Genomic DNA, 12,794 nt, shown 5'->3' with positions numbered 1-12,794 from the left:
TGTATTCTTTCTCTCTTATTAATTGAGTGTTTAAGGTCCATCTTTTCTTTGGTTTTGCCCTGCCCTTCCATATTACCTGTATTGGATTATGGTCTGCCCATTCATTAGGCAAAATTTCCACTTCTTTTGTCTCGTTTGCTATTTCCCCACTCATCCATGCCATATCAATCCATGTCCATGTTTGGTGGGGATTTGAGTAAAATGTAAATTGTCTTTTTTTCAGGATGTAATCTTCTCCATATATCTGTCAGATTTAGCTCTTTCATCATTTCCCTACAGATCTTGGGGAGCTCTCTCTTCCCCTTTTTATTCTTCCCGGCATTACTGTGATCTTTTTGGAAATCAGCAATGGAGTTGAAGTACCCTACTATGCAAATATTTCTTTTTTGCAATTCAACCAATTTTCTATATAGGTGTTTAAAAAACTCTTTTTGGTCTCCATTTGGGGCATATATTACTACTAAAAGAATTGGAATATCATTAATCCAGATCTGCAAACCCAGAGTCCTTCCTTCTAAGTCCGACCATATTAGCTCAGATTTCAAATCCTCTTTCACATATACTGCGATTCCCTTCTTTTTCTCCTCATCCGCTGGTGTGGTAAATAACTTTCCTAATTTCGGGCATTCTAAATATTTTTCATCCTTCTTTTTTATATGGATTTCTTGCAGGCACGTTATATCTGCATTTTGTTTAATTAATTTAGATAATATCATTTTTCTCTTACTTGTCAAATTTAGACCATTTATGTTTATTGATAGTAATTTCTTTTCTTCTCCCATCTATTTAGTTTTGTTTCGCTCTTTGTCATGTAACAATTCCTCTCTCTTCTTGCGCTTGTGTTAATGTGGTTCCTTCTGTCTTTTGTTGTGGATAGGTATTCTCTTGGTTTCCTACCGTTCCAGTTCTTTTTTTATGTCCACCGTATTCTTCTTGAAAATTTGTATCCAATTCCTCCCTACTACTTTGCTCCTGTGGGCCCACCATCCGTTCGTAAAAATCCTGGGCTTTTTCCATAGTGTCTATTTTGATTTTCCTCTCTTTCCACAACACTAACATTCCTTCTGGAATAAGCCATTTAAATGTAATTCTTTTTTGATTTAAATATGCTGCCAGAAATTTATAGTCACGCCTTTGTTCCCTTATTCTCCTCAGTAACTGTTTAAGAATCACAATTTCTTTCTCTTTGTAGGTTATTGTTTTATCTCTTGAGGTTCTATATATCATGTCTTGAACACATCTTCTAGTGAATCGTATGTGTACTTCCCTGGAACATTTGTGGCGTCTTGCATAGTTTGTATTGACCCGGTAGACTTCATCAAACTCTTTTTGAATTTCATCCTTATCCATCTTCAATAAACCGGCCAATATTTCTGCCATCAAGTATTCCAGGTCTTCTTCTTTTGATTCTGCCACATTTTGGAATCTTAGTTAAGTTGCTGCCTTGTCCATTTCTAGGAGGACGAGGGAGTCCTCCATTTCTTTGCTCATGCTTTTGAGATCTTCATCCACCCTTTCTAATTCCCTTTCCGTTCATTCGGTTCTTTTCTCTACTTCTTTTATTATAACTTCGTTTTTCTCCAAGACCTGCTGCAACACCCCCACTTTATCTTCTACTTTGGAAATGTCCGCTTTCATTCGTTCAATTCTTTGATATCTGCCCTTGTTTCACTGTGGTTTTTAGTCATTGTTTCTTGCAATCTTGTCAATGAGTCCTGTAAGGTTAGGAACATTGCTTGGATATTCGCATTCGAGATGCTAGTTGACTTCTCTGTTAGTAGTGTTTCCTCTATTGTTTTTTGTGCCATAGGTGAAGATGTTGCCAAAGTGGTCGTTATTGTGGGATTAACCTTCCTACCAGATTTCAGAGCAGTGGTAGTCGTAGTAGTCATTTCCTTTAAAATTTGTTTTTGTTGTTGTACGATGCTAAATATATTATTCCAAATTGGCATTCAGTATTCTTAGTTCTGTAACTAAAATTGACCAAGATCTATCAATCTATTAAGTAGCTATATTCTTAACTAATTAGTAAAGTGTATATATGTTTCTCTAGTTTAACTTCAATATAAAGTAACCTTAACTACACAATATATTACATTCACAGATACACCCACACAATAAAATATAATATTGGTCTAGAGAGCCCTAAGATTGTTAAATAACTAATGCTTAATATTCTTACTGTATCCCCTATATTCCCATTCAAATTATAACAATCTCTATTAATAATAACTTAACTAAATTAATTAATCCAATATTTTAACACTCTAATATTTCTTTACTAAATGTACATATTTATCAAGAGGAAATCAGAAAAAAAAGCAAGCATATTTCAACATAGCATACCATCAACAAATAGAAAGGAAGAGAGGCTATTTTAGTAAGTATGTACACACAGAAAAGGGTAGAGGAAAAGAAAAAAGAAAATTCCAAAGACAAAAGTTTTTTGTTTCCGCTTTTCACTTTGGGAGCTTTCACTTCGAGCACACCGGAAATGGCAAATGAAGATTTGCTGAGTAACAGCTGCCAGTAAGCAATGTTCCCATTCGTTTAAAGACTTCCTCTTTTACTTATATTTTAGTGTTCTTTAAATCAATTGTCCTGATCTCCTTCCAATAGAAAAAGGAACTGTCTCCTCTACTAGGACTGGTACTCAATTTTCCCAGAGTTTATAGATTAGATTGTGTCCCTTCAGACAGTTAGATCTGTTACTTTGTTGTAGCCACTTCAGCGTTCTGTATACTGCCTATGTTGCCGCTCTGTCTTTTCACCCGATCGGCTTCGTTCTGCTTCTGGCTCCGATTTAATAGCCTCAATCCAAATGTTAGTGATAATAGAGTCTTTTTAATCGCTCCCCCGTGCTGGTCTTCAGACTTCCAAAATTCTCTTTACTTCTTTTTTATTTCTGACTCTCTTCTGCCTGCCGAGCCCCTTCACTTACACTAGACCGATTCTCTTATAGCCGCTTTCTCTTAGAGCTCACAGCAGGTGTTTGCACAGTATTTAACAGCCTGAAATCAGTCTATTATCAGTCAAATATCTTCCCTGCCACTGTCTTTAACCATGACTCTCTTTCCCCGCGAGCTTGCAAACTTTCACTCACCCTTTTCTTCCCATCGGTGGCAGTCCGGACTTCAGAGCCTCCATCGACAGGAGGCTGTTCTTGATCGTTGGGCTCTGGAGGGCTTCCTCTTTGTTGCAAGAGGGTTGCTTTCCCCACACTGCAGCCCGAGGTTCCCCCACACCGGCACGGGTCTCTCCGAAACTTGAGCATCCCGAAAGATCGCACCAAACTCAAGAAAAGGATGGCTAGAACCACAAGCGGGTTTCTGCCCCTGACCATCCTTCCCTCGCCACCGGATGAACCCCTTATTAACTTTCTAAGCAGTTCGGAGAACCGGTAGTTAGAAGAAATCTCCTTTTGTTTTTTTTCCACCCTTATTACATTGTTGGTCAAGGGTAGGCCAGTACGCCTACATTTCCTGTCTCTGGAGCTTCTGAGGCTTGCCTTTCTTAAGATTTTTACACTGCTGTTGGGAGGAAATACTTCCTTGGACAATCAGCACTTTAAAGAAATAATTGAATAATGAAGCAAAGCTTTTAGTGACAAGGAACCAAGATGAGTGACATTTAGGCAAGGCTTCTTGGCTAGCTAGAAAGATTAACATTCAAATGTGAGTTTACATACTCTTTCTGAGTTTTGGTCTAAAACTGTTTTTTGGTGGTTAATTCTGTGCTTGGTAAAGTTTAATCCTGTGTTTATTGATGGGATAATTTTTCCTATTCAGCTTCAACAAGCAACAGCTACTGTTGTGATTTAATTATTTGTATTGTGTTTGAATTTTTTCTTGCCTCGTGGTTTCTTTTTCTATCTGGGGAGGGGGGCCTTCCTTCACTGCTTTAATACTATCTGGCACTGTCCTTTTGGGGTATACTTCCAAGTGGCAGGATGCAAGCTTGGCACTGATTATTTTTACTGCCTTGATGGGGGGCATGTAACCTTTCCTTAAATCTGGATGATTTCCTTAGGATATCTGAGGTGAGTGAGACCAGCTGTTATTTTTAAGTGGTGCAAATGGATCTAAGGATTGCTTTTCCTGGGTGTGCTTTTTCTGGAGAGCTTAAATGATCTCTCTGCTAAAGGGTTTCACTTTATGAGCAAGAGATGGCTCCTTGATAGTTATCATTGTATTTTAACTATTTTAATTCCTCAAGGTGCTCTGGCACCCTGCCTGATTTGTAACCCTGGCTTGCAGATATTTTTAATCTAATGATTGGTATTTAGGGCAGCTTTTTGCAAGCAAAGAAGCTTTTTGTATTTTTGTACAGGTAATCCTTGACTTACAATTCATTTAGTGACCATTCAAAGTTATAATGGCACTGAAAAAAGTGACTTATGACCATTTTTCATACTTACGACAATCGCAGAATCCCTAATCATGAGAGGCCAGGCAAGGAGAAGCGCCCCTTGACATGAGTGATGTCGAGTTGACCATGCCCACCCAGTCACATGACCACCAAGCCACACCCACCAACTAAGCCACGCCCACAGAATCGGTTGTTAAAAAAACTGAATCCCACCCCTGGTCTTAAGCCACACTGCACCATCAGCTCTACAAAGGCAGGAAGCCTTAGTGAAGGAGGACAACAAAATTATGAGAAACATACTTCTTCCTGATCTTCCTCATCTATCAATTGGCAGGCTTACATCCAGGAAGTCCTCTCTGGCACGTGTTCAATAGCTGTCTAACAACTTTGATATCACGCCCAGTTATAGGCAGTTTACTTAGATGACTCTACTCAAAAAATGCCAAGTTTTGACCTTCCTCGCCAGCACTGGTCAACTATGAATAGGATCCGTACTTAACATGGTGTCTGCCAGGACTCATTGTTTAAGTCAGGTCTTGTCTCTCCCCCTCAGTGTGACTGTGGTGCTCCTTGACAAAATATCCATCACATTGTGTTTGAATGTCGATAAAGAGCTTACACTGGCCAATGTCTGATTTTTTCAATCCTGTCCTTGAATGGCTGGGTGGACTGGACATTAACATTTTAACCACTTTAAGTCCATCTATTTGCCATGTGCTAAATAAATAAATATTAAAGACACTCCTCCCAAAAGGGATTCAAAGTTTACAAAATTGGGTTATGGGCTGTAGATATATTGGGCATTATTTTGCAGGTGGTTAATGCAAACACATGTTTGCATATGCTATATGTTTCACTACTTACAGTTCCAAGTTTTATTCTAATAATACAGACAAAAGGGACAGCTCTCAATGGAATTGTTTCTAATGAAAAGGAAATTCCTGATAAATTCTATCATCAAACAGGTAGAATTTACTTTCTTCAAAAGAAAAAAAAAGTCTGGGTGAAGTACTTGAATATTTGAACATTCAAATCTGGCAGCCCTCCACCCCCACCCCGCCCCAGTACAGGTAGTGCCCATTTACCAACCACGTGTTCAGCAACTGTAAGATGAAACAATGGTTTTTTTAATGGCCAATTGGAAATCACTTGTACCTTTGCAGTATTCCTTAGCTACATTAATACTGTTATAATCAGTCCAATTGTCCTGTGCTTGACCTTTTGTTTTTAATTCCCTATCCTGCTTGCAATGAGATTGGAGAGGGAAGGGAAGGGAAAGATTACAAGACTGTAAACTGTTTGCTTTTCTGCACACTGAAACCAGTGAAATAATGTTGTCAGCTCAAGACTATGGGATTGCAAGCATGTTACATGATCAGGATACAATATTCTCTTGAAATCTCTTCCTTTCATCTCTCTGCTCTGCTTCAATAAAATGTATCATAAACAAAAAATCTTTTTAACTGCTAAAATATTTTTTTTTTCAGTGATTACCAAGATAATTTTTTATCAAGTTCACCTGTTCTTGAAGTCTCCTTTCCAGCTGATCTATTAGTCCCAAAGCATCTTGAACACCGACTTCTGCCAGTTCTGTCCGAAATGCTGCTAGAAGAATATTCTTTTCATTTTGGAAAATTTGTTGAACAGCATAGAGCAGTTCAGCTCGCCAATCTGAGACATAGTCAGAAGATTCAGATGCTACATAAAACTAAGGAAGAACAAAAGCAATAGTGTATAAATATATTAAAGCTATAAAAGAATCATTATTTTTGTTTATGGTTTATATATGTTTTTGAAAATTTTTAGCTCTCTCATTTTTTTCATTTAATTAACAATATAATGACTTCCAGTAATCTTAAGAACAGATTTATGACTATATATTATGTTACATTTCGTAAGCTTTGGTAATTTTAGCAATTCTTGTTTTATATGAACTTTTTTTCCTTTAAAACTCCTTTCCCCATTATGAAAAATTTTCCATTTCATACGTATTTAATTTCTGAAATTCCAAATCGGAGACCTAATACATTTGCAGACTGAGGAAGATGCTTTAGCCTCTTTAAAGTCACTACTGAAAACAACTGTGAAACTGAAGAAAATGAAGATTGTGAACAATTGTGAAACTGAAGAAACTGAAGATTAGTGTTAAAACAGAAGCATAAAAGTGAAAAATAATATAATCAAGCTTTATTTTTTTATATATAGTTTTTCTCTAGAATCTCTGTACATATTTACTATTGCATGACTAAAACTATAGTGCAGTACACATTTGCCCAGACATGTGAAAGATTGGACTGATAACAATTTTTTTGAAAAATGAGATTACAATTTGTCTTAGCTGGTTAAATAAAAGAGATACTTTCAAGAGATTCAAAATTAATTTTATATCTTTATAGAAACATAAATATTTCTATAACTACAGAATTGTCAAGCGAAAGTAACCAGAACCACTCATCAATAATCTCAACGTAAGTTTTATTGCTGGTCACTTAGGTTACAAGAATTTTGCCAGATTGACTGCATTTCCTTGGGGATGGCAAGATTCAAGGGTCCTGGAGGAAGTCTGGCCTGTGCCACTTACTGCAGTGCAATCACTGAGTCTGATCCCTCCTGACCCCTCCCTCCACTTCAGCTGGACACTGTACCACAAGAATATTAATAGAATATTTCATAATTTATGGATGTAGCCAGCACAAGTACTGACTAAAATGTAATCATTCTGTGATCATAATTACCTTGGTTTCTCTGTGAGTCTGCATTTTGGCAATTAAATCCTTCAGAGATGAAATACTGCTTAAGAAAGCCTTACGTTCTTCTAGCCGAGGTACTAGTTCTTGTTTAACAGGAAGGAGTTCACCTTCATTGTAAGGAAATTCTGTGAGAGAAAGTACCTGTACGCCCTCGTGATGAATAGCTTTTAGCAAGCCCTAGAGGGAAAAACATTAGATATGATAGAATGGAGAGGGAATCATTACTATTCCTTTTCCAAAGTTAAGAAACTACTTTCAAGAATGTGTAGGTGGAAGTGGAAGAAAAGAAAAAGAAGGAAGTTTTAATTAGAATTGATAATTTAAATCATGGTAGATATATCTGGACATTCATGAAACTGCAAGGATTTGTTTTTACTGCAATGGTTTTTTTTTACTTAAAAATCACAATAGAGCTTATTCACCTTGATTTTTTGGGGAAGAAAATCCATTGTTGTTTCGCCTTCCTCTCCTACAGCATCTGATATGGTTTCTGATCCATGGCTTGGGGTCGGGTATGTTCCTTGGTTCCAATCTGAAGCAGAGTCTGAAATAATGTCAAACTCAGCTGTCAAATCATGAATACATAGTTTTTTTCCAGGTTTTAATAATCACTCTGAAAATAAAGTAAACCAATATACTCTTCCAGAAAATTAATATTCTCTTACCACTATATGATCTATCATTGGCAATAGAAGTTACAGACGGTGCTATACCTGGGATTGCCTAAAATAAAACATAAATTACAGTTGACACATTCTATAAATAAGAATTTCTGTTTCAATAGCTAAACTTATCAGTACAGCAAACTAAAAATATTCAGAAACAGATTTGGATATTTATCCAATTAATTACTGCTGGACAATGCAAGATCAAACTGTTTCATTGGTGTGGTGTCTTAATAACATCTGTAGAGCAGTTAAAATTTTATCTATGAAAAGCCAAGTATTGTTAGCATTTTACACAGCATGTACCTCTTTATTTCTTAGGACATCTATGACATTTTTCAAAGCATTACATTCTTCTGTTAACTCCTGTACTGCAATAAATTGTTCTCTTTTCAACACTTCTGATTCTGAGATTTGTCTCGTTTCCATGTCCATTATTTCAGCAGCATGTAATTCCTGCATTTGTTCAATTTTTTCATTAAATTCTTTTATGAGTTCTGTAACTTCTGCTGAAGAATATTCATTTTGTAAATCAATCTGAATTCCTTCACTTTTCACAAGAATTTGTGAGGTCTGATTGCAGCTACTGATCTGCTGTGCTTTTTCTGTCTGACTTGATGCATTTATCCATTTGGCTTTTATTTGCTCTGGTTTCATCATATTCTCTTCCTTCTTTATATATCCAGCAATTTTTTCTTCTGCATGGGCTAATTTATCCCTGGTTTGCTCTAATTCATCTTTAAGACAAATCAGGTTCGTTTCTTTTACCTGTAAACAAACAAAAGTTCAGATGCTTCCAAACTCTCTCTCACAGAAAGAAGATACAACTAGGATGGTCCTTTTAAACCACCCAGTTCTTTGCAAATATTTTGAAGAGATACCTACTCACAAGTATCCATTTCGGACCTACTTGTAATTTTGCTGCTCTGTATCCTCCTTCCGCTACAGAAACTAATCAATATCATTATATCACTAGTTATTAATAGGTAGCAAGTTTAAATTTTATTTTTCATTAATGCACAGTTGATGTCCTGTACAAATTCAAGAATAATATACTGACCAATGGAGAGCAGGGCACAGCATATAAAAGTAACTGTGTGATCCTATTTGGGAACATATTGAGACTCACTAGTTAAAAAACATGGAAACAGACTTAACTGTAAATGAACAACAAGCAGTGCACACAGCAAGCAAGTTTGCTGTGGTGGTGCAGTGTGGTGCAGTAATTAAGACGTTGGATTGGCAAAGGTTCAAATCTACTTTAGCCACAGAAACTCATTCTGCAACTTCTGATGAGCTCCCCTCTCCCAATTTAGCCTGCTATACAGGATTTTTCTTTCTTGTGGTGGAAAATGGAAGGAAAGACCGCTGTACACCATGGGCTTGTGAACAGAAAACAAAATAAAAACCAAACAAGCAAAAAATAAAATCATTGCTAATAATGTTTGCCACGTGCCCTATAGATCTTATTTAGTAAATTTTATTTACTCTGGACTACTGTCCTGTAATAAAAAATTTGATCAATTTTCTTGTCATTCTTTTCCACCTATAGATCACATTTGAGGATTATTGCTAGCCTTCTTTAAAGCATAGACTTAAATCTATTTCAATGTTTACTTTTATATAAAAGCCTTACTAATACAGCTCTTAATTGCTTACTTAATTACTGACAAATCATGAAAAAAAAATCCTCATAGCAAATCTTCTGAATATTTGAAAATGTAGTTCTAGATTGATTACATGAAAATAGCATGACGGTATAAAAAACAGCTATGTAATAACCATAGAATTGAAATTCTCTACAAAGTCCACCCAATATGCTTTTAAGTACTTAATGCTTTTATTTTACACCCTTCAAATACATTGCTCTCAGCAACTTTTACTGCAACAGATGTGCAAAATGCAACAGATGTTTATTTTATTCTTACCAGTAACTCTTCTTTCAATTTCTCTGCTTTTTCTTTGTAGTTATTAAGCTCTTCCTTGGCTGCAGCTGACTCCGCTTTGACTTTTTCTAATTCAAGATAATTCCCTTGCTTGTTTTCACCCATTTCCACCTAAATATTTAGTACCAAAATAGTAATTCATGTAAGTGTAAACCAAGTTATGCACATAAAATTAGTATTTCTTAGTTACTATGTTAAGGTAATGTCTCATATTGGTAGTAGTTTAAAAATAATGGAGAATTAGTCCTGACTTAAATTAACCCTTGGTAAAAAGATTTAAGCATTTCCCCTGTTTACTGCCCAAGAAAGTGGCTACTCATATGCAGCTAAGATGGAAGAAATACATATGTTGGTAAAGTATCATCAGTTTTTGCAATAAAAGTTAAGAAAAAATAATGGCTTTAATGTTCATGCATCCATGCTTTTGTAAAATGTCTGGTGATGGGTCAATCAAACAGCTTAATAGCAATAGGATTTAGACTTATATACCGCTTCACAGCCCTCTCAAAGCTGTTTACGGAGTCAACTGTATTGCCCCCATCAATTTGGGTCCTCATTTTACCCACCTCGAAAGGGCGGAAAGCTCAGTCAACCTTGAGCCTGATAGGATTTGATCTGCCAAGGAGTAGCTTGCAGTACTGCACTCTAACCACTGTGCCACCGAGGCTCCTAATGCTGTTTTACATATTTTATTGTTTGAACTTGTACATGGAGTTGTTATTCCTCATAAAGGCAATATACAAATACTTTATTCCATTCATTTTCAGTTTCTGCATTTTCAACAGTTACATCCCCATTGCTCAGAGGTGGGATCCTACTGGCGTAACAACTGGTTTGGTGAGTGCATGTGTGCACTATATACAAATAAACCAGCTCCGGCAAGCATTCACCTTCTATTGCTGACACGCAGCATTCAACTGGGACGCACAAAGCAGCTGAGGTGAAAAAAGCAGGGAATAAAGCACAGCCTAGAGCTTGGGTGGGCCAAACAGAAGACCAGAAGATTGTCGCAGTGAACTGGTTTGGTCTTCGGAGCTACTGATTCGGCAGAATTGGGCCGAACTGGTGAATCCCACCTCTCCCAAATAATGTTTGAAGAATAACTGATTCATTTAATATTTGAAGAAAATGATTTCAAGCCATACATACCTGAGTTTGCATGTTTTCATTGGAACTTGACAATTTCTCCTTTTTATGTCTTTGTTCTATTTCTTTTAGCAGTTGTTGAAGTTCAACAAGTCTCTCTTCCTTTTCTTTTGCCTCCCTCTGTACAATTTCCACTTTTGTCCTTTCTAGTTGAAGATAATTCTGTGCATCTTCCAGTTGGCTCTGCATCTCTGAAAGTTTCTCCGATAGCTCTAATAATTTAGTTGTTGCATGTTCCCTACCTATATAATTTGCCTTTTCTAATGGAACACATAAAGCTTCTTTGATATCTTCTGAAACTGCAGCTACCAGAGGAGAAAGCTGACTTTGCTCCAGAACCACATTCAATTCAGCTTGATGTTGAAAGGTTGCAGCAATCTTTTGTTCCTTTTGTTCAAGGGCCTCTTCTAGCTTCATTATTTTTTGTTTGAGCTTGTTTGACTCTATATGGGCTTGGTCTTTGAAATCCTTAAACTCCTTGTTGCATTGGATTAGCTCTAAATCCTTCTCCTCTAGAGCTTTCTCAAGTACTTGTAAATTTATACTTGTTCTAGAAGCATCTTCTACCTTTGTACTTATTTGTGCATCCTGTTGTTGGCATATGTTTATATTTTGTTCAGATTTTTCTCTAATTTTTTCAAGTTCTTCTTTCAATATATCTAGTGCCTTCTCTAACTTGATTATGTTAATTTGTTTTCCTTCGAGTTCATTCTTTGCAATGCATAACTGCTTCACATTATTTTCCATCTGTATCACTAAATCTTCCTTTTCTGCCATTACAACATCAAGCTGGTGTTTTAAATTATCTACATCATCTTGAGTCAGTGAAAAGTCCAAAGGTATCTTGTGTTCAATATTCACCATTTCCTGCTGGAGTTTTTCAATAACTTCATTTAGCTGTTCTATTTCTTGTTCATTGTTCTGCTTGACACGTTCTTGATCACTCTTTAAAATTTCTATTTGGGCTTCCAGTTCTTTTATGTGCTCATTTTTCTGTTCAACCAAGTAAGCAGAATTTAAACAAAAACAAAGAAAAAATATTATGAAGGGCAAGAATTCTCATTTTATGTCACTAATTATGTTTCTTTGTATTAAATATATATAAAAAATTCTGCATACCAATACTTTTTATGAAACCTAAATCAGAGAAATTCCTATTTTATTTAAATAAAATAAGATAAATAATATTTCACTCAGATATAGCCTTTTAATGTGCTGTGGGGAGTGCTGGTCACTATATGCATTTTAAAAAACCTGTTCAGTTGTGAGCAAATAAAAGCTCTCAACTATAAGAAACGCAGGAAAAATAAACAAACCATTAACAATTACAACTACCAGAAACTGTAGCAGTTGTAAAAGTTCTATTACGTCACAAACTTTAAATAGAGAGGGGTGACATGAAATATTAGATATGTATTACAAAGTATCTTTAATAAACATCCATGCAAACTCTATTTTGAATAGAAGAAATTATATTATATATATTTTAGTCCCTGTTCTAACATGTTTGTTACTTGCTTAAAGAAATGGCTTCACTAAGGATTTCATAAATTATTACTTTATCATCTGTTGTAATTTCCATCTGCTGTTGCAATTTTGAAATTTGTTCATGGAGTTCATGGATTTTCTGTTCCTTTTCCTGTATAATCTGTATATATTTCCCAGGAACTTGATGATGACCCTTTATAGAAGTATCTTCAGGATTCTGGATAGCTTGACCCAGTTGTTTCATATCCTCCTAAAGACAAAAAACAATGGCACAGAAATAACTTGTAGATTCCCTTCACTAATTATTTTCATTTTATTGGAGAAATAAACTGAAACAAAAAATATTTTACAATACCATATTATAAGTAGTTAAATACTTTGAGATTTCATACTTTTTCATAATTTTCAGATTTCATAAACTCAGGTTATGT

The 12,794-nt window shown here is 35.8% G+C and overlaps 1 protein-coding gene across 2 annotated transcripts in view; it reads right to left on the bottom strand.

Moving 5' to 3' along the window:
• LOC113451351 (A-kinase anchor protein 9) overlaps window positions 1-12,794 on the bottom strand; it is a 48,991-nt gene that overhangs the window by 17,585 nt on the left and 18,612 nt on the right. For both annotated transcript variants that reach the window (XM_087916942.1, XM_087916943.1), the window contains 8 exons: window positions 12,434-12,613; window positions 10,879-11,868; window positions 9,712-9,840; window positions 8,090-8,551; window positions 7,784-7,841; window positions 7,541-7,662; window positions 7,104-7,295; window positions 5,888-6,076 (listed from right to left, as the gene is read on the bottom strand). In XM_087916942.1, coding sequence (XP_087773068.1) covers window positions 5,888-6,076; window positions 7,104-7,295; window positions 7,541-7,662; window positions 7,784-7,841; window positions 8,090-8,551; window positions 9,712-9,840; window positions 10,879-11,868; window positions 12,434-12,613 — 2,322 coding nt within the window. The remainder of the gene's footprint in view (window positions 1-5,887; window positions 6,077-7,103; window positions 7,296-7,540; window positions 7,663-7,783; window positions 7,842-8,089; window positions 8,552-9,711; window positions 9,841-10,878; window positions 11,869-12,433; window positions 12,614-12,794) is intronic.

This window comes from Pseudonaja textilis, chromosome Z, assembly GCF_049901715.1.
Source record: "Pseudonaja textilis isolate UNSWEBS1 chromosome Z, rPseTex1.2, whole genome shotgun sequence".
Lineage (NCBI taxonomy): Eukaryota > Metazoa > Chordata > Lepidosauria > Squamata > Elapidae > Pseudonaja > Pseudonaja textilis.
The sequence above is the reverse complement of the archived record's forward strand: the minus strand, read 5'-3'. Positions and strand labels throughout refer to the sequence as shown.